Here is an 11250-nt window from a genome sequence, read left to right as displayed (position 1 = left end):
TGGGCACATTGATTTGGGGTTGATACGAAATGATTGCCCCCCGGGGGTCAAACAATTGACGTCGACCGGCTTCCAAGATAAACTCTTGGCACATCTTCATTAGAGTTGCCCGGTTCTTAGGTTGCTCTGGTTTTCCGACTATTTGTGGTGTGAGCTAACCATTCTTATTGCTGTCTAGAAACAACACAAACCCTTATACAATATATATATATCTTTTATCTTCTCAGTGAGGTTTATACCGGCCTCTCACTACTACTTAAGCCACAAACTCGAGAATAACCGGAATAATAGTAGTAGTAGTAGTAGTGGTTCTGTCTGGAACAACCAACAGCCTGCTCCTTAAAATGTCCGTTCATTTAATACCACTTTAGTTGACTCTACTCACTATCACTTTTGACATTGTTCTGGGTAACATCACATTTATCCCAAAATACCTTATTAATTAGTTTGTTGATTAATCACCTAATTATCTCTCTTTCTTGGTAAGAGTAAAACATTTTCTATCTTTTATAATCACCCCCGTTGGTATAATTTTTTCCACACTCAATGAAAGGCAAAACGATAAAACCAGAAGTTACTTATAATAAGTACAGAGGAGGAACAAAATGGAAATAAAAATAATAAAAAAGAGATAAAGAGTGAAGGAGCTCGAGTAAAAAAGGGAGGAAAAAAAAATAAAACAAGAAAAATACTTCCGTAGAGGGAAATTTCAATATCCTGGCGTTACTCTCGACCGTTCGTTCTCCCATCGGCACTGGAGTACCACCACCTACTCCTCTACCTCACCAGTTACACTTTCTTCCTCTTTGGTGGTTCGTTGGTTCGTTGGTTCGGTGGTTCGGTGGTTCGTGACTCGGTGAGACATCCAGGGATCACTTGTTCCACCGCAAAACTCTACTGACTCTCTTCTTTTTCTTCTTGTTCTTCTTCCAGACGACATTGGGACCCGACTCGAGACTCAAGACTAGAAACTGGAGACACCAAGGGTAGTATCGGCTAATTTAATTCGTAAACCCAAGAAATATAAAAGTAAGAGAGATAGACTATCAAGAGTAGTCTCTGAGTAAAGTGGCGATAGGGACTTTTAAAAAAATAAAAAAAAAAAAAAGTGGAAGCTGGTATAAAGACATTGTCGTTGTAAAAAAAAGGTAGGGGTTACACTCCTCAATGCCATAGGCACTTAATATTTTTTTCTTATACTTTACTTATTTTTCTTGTTTAGTTTTCTTTCTTCCGACTCTTTTATCGCGCATAAAAATGCTTTCTTGCATTTGGCTTTTTAACTTTTCTTACATCATCAAATTATTAATGGCCAAATAAAAAAATATCTTGAGGAATTCTTTCCGAAAAATATTGAGCAACAAAGTTAAATAATAAAAGTTGGATCGTTATTTAGATGAAATCCGACAAATCACAAAGTTTTACAAAAAAATAATAATAATAATAATAATGAAACGCAAGAAAAAAAGCCAAGTGAACAATCAAAAAAAAAAGTAACAAAGAAAGGTAAGAGCCTGGTTATTCTATTGGAGGATATAAGAGCTCTAACAAAGGCGACATAAGTTACGTAAAGTGGACCGTACATTCGCGGTATGTTATTATATCTTATATGTTACCTTACTTTTTTCAGTGTACGCTGACCCTTATTGACCCCCTTACAGCAGCACCAACAACAACAACAACAACAACAATAGTTGTATATACCTTGGTGGTTAGTTTTGTCAGGAAATCTCGTGGTAATCCCGGTAACGAATGTTATTGATGCCCATGAAAGATCCCAACAACCCGGATACCACTCTCTTATTATTGTCATTTTATACGACAGTCTCCAAAGACTAACAACTTTTTTTTTTCTTCTTTTTTTTTATACCACAAATATCACGTTAATACACCCTCTGCCTCTTTTTATTGCCTAAACTAATTTACAAAAAAAAAAAAAAAAAAAAAAAAAAAAAAAAAAAAAAAATTTAAATTTTATTGAACAATAAATCAAACTTTTTTTTATTACCTCAATATTGAAAAATGTAAAAGCACACTTTTATATGTGGAATGTCGTGATAAAATTTAAGAAAAGTTGTACTGTAAAATTTGGTAAACAAATAAAAATATTCTTTCGTGTCAATTTATCCGAGCGTCTGGACAATTATTTACAGACAGCTGGACTACAAAGGTAAATAATTAAATTAAATTTATGTATTATTTATTGAAGTGATAAATGATAATTAATGATTGTACCTGTTGGAGAATGTTTTATTTAAATAGAGTGCAATTATTTTTGGATGAAAGACATTTAGCAACTGGCAGAACAGGATGTTTGGTGCGATTGACAAATCCTTAGGCAAAATCCCCGATTTCCCTTAAACTTCAACAAGTTGGGACTGGCTTATCCGCCGGAAGTTCTCTTCAACTCCTCAGCTCCTAACCTACCAAATTAGAAACAGACTTTATAGTTTTTTATATTAACTTGCACTGTATTTCCACTGGATAAATAATAAAAATATATTTTATTGGATCAACAGTAAATAAAAACAAGGCAATAAACCCGGTCTTGTAAATACAAAACAATCTTATATATATATTCTTCTTTATTTTTCTTCGACAAACTCTCAATCAGTTTATAATTGGCTGGTAACGCCATCTATCAGAAAAAATTCAAAAGACAATAAACTGACCGATTTTATGTCGGAATGCTCGAAAGAATTTAATAAAGATACAAAGAGTTTAAAAGTTTGTTAATTTGTAAAGAATTTACGGTGAGTTTGTTAACTCTTATCAGAGTATTGATTAAACAATAAATATTGGAGATTTTACCGGTGTAACAATCTCTCTTTTTTCTTTATTACGACAGAGATAAGTAAAATAGATGAGGTGATGAAAGTGTGAAATATAAATTTAGCAGTCACTTGGCGTTTCTATGAAATCTTATAGGTTAGGTGGGAGAGTTAAAGTTCAAATCAAGAAATGTAAGACCTAAGACCTAAGACGAGGACAAAAAAATATAAAAAGGTGGATTCACCTTCAAGAAAGGGATAAGGATAATCCGACAAATAAAAAAAAGCAACTGAAAAAGTAAGAAGCGTGTTGAAAGAAGAAACGTACGTTGGGTAATGGCATCCAGGAGCTTTTATACGGGCAAATATACATTTTTATTTTTCATTTCTTCTTTTTTTTTTTTCGATCTTTTACATTATTCTTCAATGATACACCTGTCATATGTACAATGCATGTGTAAATTCAATATTTTAGCTTAAAGATCTCGGCAAAGGAATTCCATTACATTCTGTCATCTTTTTAACAATCCTTTTTAGACTAAATTCACTTTTTTTTTTTATCATCTTCTTTGTCAAGACACGGATAATAATTTATTTATTGGTTTTAATTTAGGTTAATGCTGAAAAAGTGAAACAATAATAGACATCGCGGTGTATAGGAAGACAGAGAAGAAGAAGAAGAAGAAGAAGAAAAAGACCCTGCGGCAAACTCTTGAGCAAGTGGATTCCAGGCTTTAGGGTGTGACTTTTTGACTTATTGGCACTGCCTGAATAAATTTAATTCAACCATTTTCAGCTGATACAAGAGAGAAAGTTTAAAAAAATAAAAAAATAAAACAAGAAGAAATAGAATGACACAAAGTGAATGTTGTGTGTTGTAAAGAGACTCGAGAATTTAATTTATATTAAATCTATTCAAATTTTATTTTCTATTTGGTGGATCATCTTAAATATATACTCACTGTAAATAATTTGTTTTATCATATGTCTAGTGAGGTAAAACATCTTTCAACTACGTCATATGTACTAAAGAAAGGGTCGAGTGTTATAAATAAACTTGGGTGTCATCTGGTGCACCCTGATAAACTCCTTGAAAGCTATCATCCGTTAAATAAAGATTAATTCCATACTCTTAGATGATAAACAATCTATATATTATATAGTATATAAGATATTATTTTTTACGACAGTTTTGATTTATTAAAAAATATATTAAATATATTTGTAATTGGCTAGTTGAATAATTATATAATGTAATGCTGAGTAATGTTATAATTTAAATTTAATTCATCAATGTCAAACAACTTGTAGAAGAAGACAGCTTGGAGTGATGAAAAGAAATATGCATTAAACGTTGAATTAAAATGAAAGAAGACTTTAAACTCAAACTCCAGATAAAGGATCTAATAAAAGTTGTAAAAGCAAGATCACCCGACTTTTTCACTTCCTGTCAATTATCTTTTTTATACAAATGTCTTGTAATTGGTTATCGTGACAACCAACCGGATATCTTCAATTTAACCTTTAACTTAATAATTTCACCATTTTACATGACTTATCGATGCCCATTTATCCTCTTACTTCTTAAAGTAACAAATTATCCCAATCTTTCATTCCATCTACATTTAAATACACTTTTTCCTCAATAAAGATAATTTAATTGATAATCTTATCTGTTGATTGATTTTTTGTTATCTTCCCACTATAAATAACAGCTCTCATTATCAATTACATAACATTTAGTTTAAACTTTTAATCATTCAAATGATTTTTTTCAATTTAATTATTTCTTCACTATTTATTTTTACAAATGGGTTCGTATAATTTTTTAATACTTTTCTGAATAAATTCAAAATAAAAATTTTTCCAGACTTCTGCTTGAAAATTCAGAAGAACATAATAATTTTGATTATTTTATTCTGACTCAAATGTGGCCACCGACCTTCTGCTACAGTTGGAGACTTTTGTCTTCCAAAAATACGTGCAGGCTACCGAGAAAAAAAATTTGGACCATTCACGGATTCTGGCCGGCAATTACTCAAACAAGCGGACCGAATTACTGCTCGGAAAAATGGAAGCTCAATCTCGACTTGCTTGAAGAAATTCAACAGGAATTGGACACCAAGTGGATTGATGTCAAGAACAACACCGACCCTCATAGTTTTTTGAAATATGAGTGGGCCAAACACGGAACTTGTGCGGTTTCTCATCCGAAATTAAACAACGAGTTAAAGTACTTTAAAAATACTTTGGAAATGTTCAACAGCTTCGACGCCACTAAAATACTGACCAAAGCGGGATTTCACGCCGGGGGAAAATATTTTGTCCAAGATCTTATTAAGAGTATTGAAAGTTTCACCGGAAAAAATTGCAGGATCGACTGTATTTTTGATGTAAGTCTTTAATTATTTAATTTTGAAATTGTTTTTACAGATTTTTAAATTGCAGAGGCAACGAAAGGAATATTATTTGTATCAGGTTAAAATTTGCTTCGACAAATCATTCAAACCCATTGATTGCAACAAAAGTAATAAAAGTTACAGCAACTGTTGGTTAAAAAAAAAAGTATTTTATTTAGAGAGTGTACCGAATAATCGAAGAGATCTGTAATTTAAAATTAATTATACAAAAATATAATAAAAAGTTTAGAGCATGAAAACAATTTAAAAGTTGGTATTAAATTTAAAGCGAGCGATGAATTATAAAAATAAGGACGGAGACGTTAGAATGTTTGGACTCGGAAAAATGCCCAGCTGGAAAATACTCGAATGAAAATATATAAAATTTATAAGATTTAATATTGTCAAATGCCCAGATATATTTCAATTTAAACTTTACTATTGTTTTATTCTACAAGTATGTTTTTTTTTTTTTTTATGTAATTAAATATAAATTTTTGTAAAAAAAAAAAACTTTTTATATTTTCAATATTGGATTGAGATTTGTTTATTTGATGTAATAAAGGTAAATCAGGATGTTATCAATTGAATAAAAAATATTGGATGAATATGGAGTATATTTTATAAAAATGTATTTACCAATATTGGAACTTCCGGTTGAGGAACTTCCGTTTCTATAAATTTAAACTTTTCTTTTTATATAAAAAGTTATGCCCGTCAGAAATTTATAAATATATTAAAAATAATTGATATATTTTATTGATATTGGTGAGAAATATAATTATTTGATGTATATTATTATATTATTTGGGTGTATATGTATAATAATATTAGATTTTAGTGGTCCCGTCAAATGAAGAAGAAGAAGAAGAAGAAGAAGTAGAAGGATATTAAACGACATTACGAGCAAGCTAATAATAACAATATGACGCACGTAAGAACTGGTAATTGAATAAATAAGGGTAAAAAAAGTGAAAAAAGAAATAAGAAAGAAGGAAGGTTGATTTTGAAGTAGAGTATATAACCCTGGGTGGTGATGCTTCACGTCTTCACAGTTTTTTCCTGTTCCTGGTTGGATTATTCGCTTATTGGTTCATTGTGGATTCCTCTTGTCTTTTATGAGTTTCACGTGTCATGAATAACTAAATACATCACTTGTTCGTCACCCTTGTCAACTTTATTTAAATAATAATTAATATCGATAGAGGTTCTAAGCTCTAATAACTTGACTGTTGAATTTGTAAAAATTTAACTGATGTTTTTTCTTTTTTTGTGACAATAACAACAATTGGGATTTGATAGAAAAAAAAATAGTGAGTTTTCTATTGATGTACGTTTTTAAAAAAAAATCCTTGCATTCCTTTGTTTATTCATTTTTCCAACTATAATAACTTTAATAAGTAAAGAATTTTTTTATTATTTTCGAGTTTTTTATCCGTAATGAATGGTGAAGAGTGAACACATGTGTATTGTACGATAACATTGTTAAAATCAATTGGAATCAAAGCCGGATTAAATGCAGAACAATGAAAGCTATGCAGCTTGGACATTTTTTAGTTTTTTTTTTTATTGACTAACAAATGAATGTACATGAATTTAAAGCTTTTTCTTTTACATACTCCCTGCTTGATCGAATCAAAAGTATTGAATAATTCGATAATTAAAAAAATAGTATCAGAGTAAATTTACTGGGGAAAGGTATTGTTGTAAAAAATATAAAAAAAATAAAATCTGAAATTGTTGAGATCAAACGGGTGGGTTTATAAAAGTTTATAAATGAGATCGACTATTTTCATTTGCCTTGGGGATTTTACATTTAAGGACCTTTGAACACTACATTCAGGATTAATTAATGTTTTGATAGAGGTTTTACCTACAAAGTCTAATATTTGTCAGAGAAAATATTCGCAGTTGTGCTCAAATATATATTAATCGAAAATCGTACATCTCATTTCCGAGATAATGTTTGTTAATCCTATTGAAGAATAAAAAATTATTTATTTACCAAATTTTTAAACCCCGAAGCCTTAGCTTATAATAATAAAATTAGTTAAAGAGTAATGGATATAAAATAATAAGACAGTAAAAATAATAAATAAAAAAAGTTCATAAAACAAAAGAAAATAAAGAATATGAATTTGAACATTTCGCAATTTTAATATTTTAGTAATTATAGTTATTTATCTACACTGATAGAAAAACAATCTTGATTCAAGAAACTTTTTTTCTTCAAAACTTGAACTCTTGAAACTAGATATAGATATATTTCTTTCAAGAATTTTTGTCTCTTGGTTCAAGATAGCATTGATTCAAGATGTTACCGACTTGTGTTAAGAATGGCTTTTTTTTTTTTGAGTCATTAATTAATTTACTTATTTCCAAGAAATAATTTTTATTTGGTACAACAATTAAAGACTATTTAGTTATTGAAATATACTTTGATGAATTATTTTAAGTTTTTTAAACGATAATGTTGTTATTTTGATAGATAATATAGCTCTTAAGCCAAGAAAATCTAAATCAAGACAAGAAATTCTTAAAGCAAAATAATCATTTGTCTTCGAAGATAAATTCTTAGATCAAGAAAATATCTCTTGAGTCAACATAAATTTTCTATCAGTGTAGCAGTATGATGTGTAGCACTAAATACATATCATAAAAACATATTTATATTATAACATATAATTTTTATTCCGTCAATAAAATTGTTTTTTTTAATTAATTAACTTAATAAGTTTGTGATCGTTGAAACGTAATAGAGTAGTAGCAGTAACTGGAAATATAATATAATGAATTGAGATGAGGACAAGTTGTGATCGATTAAGACGTAGATTTTAACGTTGGGATGTTCAACGAGGCGTATATTAGTACTGAAATTCCAAGTAACAAGTAGAGAAAAGCTCTTGCGTACTGTTAACGAGGAGCTGCCTATCCGTTCATCCGTTATTTACTTTCTCGCATTTATACCCAGATACTGATACTGATACAAATATCTATTTTCTGCTCTACCTGGTGAAACTAAAATTATACATTATGCCTAATAACCACTGACGCGAACAATCTTTTGCTTGACACTATAATTATCTTACAACTAGATTTATTATCATTATAATCGTTATAAAATTTGTTGTTATGGTCATTAACTAATTACGTTATTGTCCCGCGGGCAAAAACTCCATTATAAATTTACAATGTAAAAGCTCCTCGACAAAGCACACAGAGAGAACAAATTAATAACGCATCAACGTCCAACTTTCTTTTTTTACAATTTCATTCAAATTATCCACATTGCTTCTATTCAAAAAAGTTTATACAAAAACAATTAATAATTTAAAGCATATATATTTATCATTTAACGTTAAAAAGAAGAAAAGAAGAGGATTTTGATGGTAAATCTCTGTTGAGCAGTTGAGCTTTCAGTATTTCCCGAGCTGTGAGCTACCAACGAACGTTTCTCTTGTAACACATGCACACTAAAATCCAGGATCCAGAGTATTTTATCCGGAAAATCTTTAAACTGACTATCTCAACGCAACAGTACTCTCTAAACATTATTTCCAAGCCATTCGATCCAGATATTCGGTTTCCAAACACTATCTATATATCTATATAATGTATAATACTATTGTTGTCTTCTCTTCACCCTGTCATCACCGTGTCACGTTACTCGCGAGCGAGACCCGCTAGGATAACAGCCTGCGAATCGATATCACCCAGATAAAATCGATTGATTAATGTGTCGATGACCTCTCAATATCATTCACATTATTATATAAATTAATCGTTTATTCGAGAAACCCCATAAGTAATATTTTTTTCGAAATCGGGTTTATTGGATTTTTTCGTTCTTTTAATTACCCCTCACTTATACCAGCGCCAAAAAATATTAAATCCGTGTTCAAGACCTAACCAATCGGTCGATATAAATCTCGTTTAGTTGAGAATCTCCATAAGTCAGTGACTTAAGGAGTTTTTCGAATAAAAATTCAATTTCAAAATTCCAAAAATAAATTTCTTTTTTTTTTTTTTCAAAAAAATTTCTGAGAAGAAAAATTTAGTTCAATGCAAAATACTTAAATTTTCATAATTTTCTTAGTATGGGTTTAAAAAAATTAAATTAAATTATTGTTTTATTATTTGATGTGATTTCACTGACTTTAATTTTAAATTAGAAAGTAAATTTACTGTTAAATACTTGAATTTTAATGAGTTTTACAATATTCGCTTGATGAATTAAAATTATAAATATATTGTTTTATTGTTGACTCTGATTTAAATGATTTAAATTTTGAAATTAATTATAACCAAAGAAAAATACATTATATTTACTGTTAAATACTTTGATTTAAATAATTGATCGCAATTTTTATTTTATAAAATTAGATTGTGATAAATTTAAATGTTGTTTTATTGTTGACTCTCAGTTCACTAATTTCAATTTAAAAATAGATGATTTACTATAATCTTTGCTAATTGTACTTCCCAATACATATTTTGTACTTTATTTTATAAATATAATAAATAATTGACAGAAAAAAATGAATATTAAATGAATTAGTGAGAAACCCTATAAGTCGTAATTAACAATTAAATTTTTTCATGCTCTAATATTTTTCCGAGATACTAACATTATTATTATTATTATTATTATTGATCATTGGTTCATGATGTTAATGCAAACTTAACCGAGAAAAATATTTTTTGTTTCTCCTGAAAAATTTAGTATTTTTGACTTATGGGGTTTCTCAAATAAACGATTCAAATAAAAGGGGGCATTTATTAAAAAATCCAAGTAATTAGCAAATATATTTGGCTATTCGGTTGTGATTAATTTATGACGTAACCCAACTAGAACTGAAACTGGTAAACTGTTAGGAACTGTTTGATATCTAGGAACTAACAGAGAAGAGAGAATTATCCCTGAGGACATACTTTCAGGTTCTCTAGATTGGTTATACGCGAGACGGTTCTCAAGAAAAACTCAAACGATCCGAGGTAATCAAGAGTCACATCTCTCTTGGGATATTTTTGTAATATATATATATATATGTTGTCAACTGACGGTACAGGTTACCTTTCAACCTTCTGCTGCTCTATCGGACAGTCTACAATTTACCAAAACTTTTAGATTCAACTATTATCATTAATCACTACCATTTCAAAAAAATTCAAACATTTTTAATAAATATTTAGTTAATTAGCTAAGTAATATCACTTTTTATTAACAGCGCGGACTGAACAGGGTTCGAGTCCTATCTTGGGTATATTTTATTTTATTTTTAATTTTTAAAAATCAAAATGTTTAGAATTTAAATTACTGTAAGCAACGCTATTCTTATTGTCGAGGCTGACGGCTGTCGAGTATCGTGAGGCCCGAGATCTGTGACGTAAGGTCTTACCCCCAGCCCGTGACAAGACTCGCCCCCACTCAACGAGGGTTGAGAGGACTACGAGAGAGATTGTTAGGGGCATTCCGACGCCACCCTTCATGAGGACCTCACGCGATGGGTCCTAATACAACGTCACCCAGTCATTGTCATCCCTTAATTATATTGGCTTTCATTAACTGTCTCATTCCGTAGTCATTGTCGGGTTATTACTTGTAGATGTATAAATAAATATGAGTGGTATACAAAATATAAACCTCGAGTCTTACATTACCCTTTTTTTTTTTTTTTTTTTTTTTTATATAATCAGTAATTACTAAACAATTTTGTCTTTTAATAATAATAATAATTGACTCTAAAGGAGCGTATTCTGTAAACGACAGTCTATTGTTTCCGGGATAAGCCGTTTTTATTAAACCGGATGATTATTAAACGTTGTCGAGAATATCAGTGACGGACTGGAGATAATAGTAATCGATCGATTTAAATTTTGTCATTAAATTGTCTAGCTCATCAAATCCATTTTAATTGTCGGCTACTTAAAAAATCAGAGTTTATCTTTAGTCCGACAAAAGTTTTACCGATAAATAAAATTACATGTCCGTTTTTGTTCCCCCGACAGCAGTTTTGAAATAGTTTTAAAAGTGAATAGTACGATTAATTAAATTTAATAGAGACATTATTGGGAACAAA

General features: G+C 29.8%; 1 protein-coding gene and 1 long non-coding RNA gene across 2 annotated transcripts; one reads left to right on the top strand and one right to left on the bottom strand.

Annotated features, from left to right (window-relative positions):
- Positions 1-517: 517 nt before the first annotated feature.
- Positions 518-1907, bottom strand: LOC123269465. The gene is made up of 2 exons (XR_006510421.1): positions 1622-1907; positions 518-971 (listed from the first exon to the last, which is right to left on the bottom strand). It is a non-coding gene; the product is annotated as an uncharacterized LOC123269465 (long non-coding RNA).
- A 1313-nt stretch (positions 1908-3220) lies between these two features.
- Positions 3221-5619, top strand: LOC123269786 (ribonuclease Oy-like). Its single transcript, XM_044735619.1, has 2 exons — positions 3221-3228; positions 4642-5619. Exons 1-2 carry the CDS (start codon positions 3221-3223, stop codon positions 5174-5176), a joined length of 543 nt encoding a protein of 180 aa, XP_044591554.1. The 3' UTR covers positions 5177-5619.
- Positions 5620-11250: the final 5631 nt, after the last annotated feature.

This window comes from Cotesia glomerata, linkage group LG7 (genome assembly GCF_020080835.1).
Source record: "Cotesia glomerata isolate CgM1 linkage group LG7, MPM_Cglom_v2.3, whole genome shotgun sequence".
Lineage (NCBI taxonomy): Eukaryota > Metazoa > Arthropoda > Insecta > Hymenoptera > Braconidae > Cotesia > Cotesia glomerata.
The sequence above is the reverse complement of the archived record's forward strand: the minus strand, read 5'-3'. Positions and strand labels throughout refer to the sequence as shown.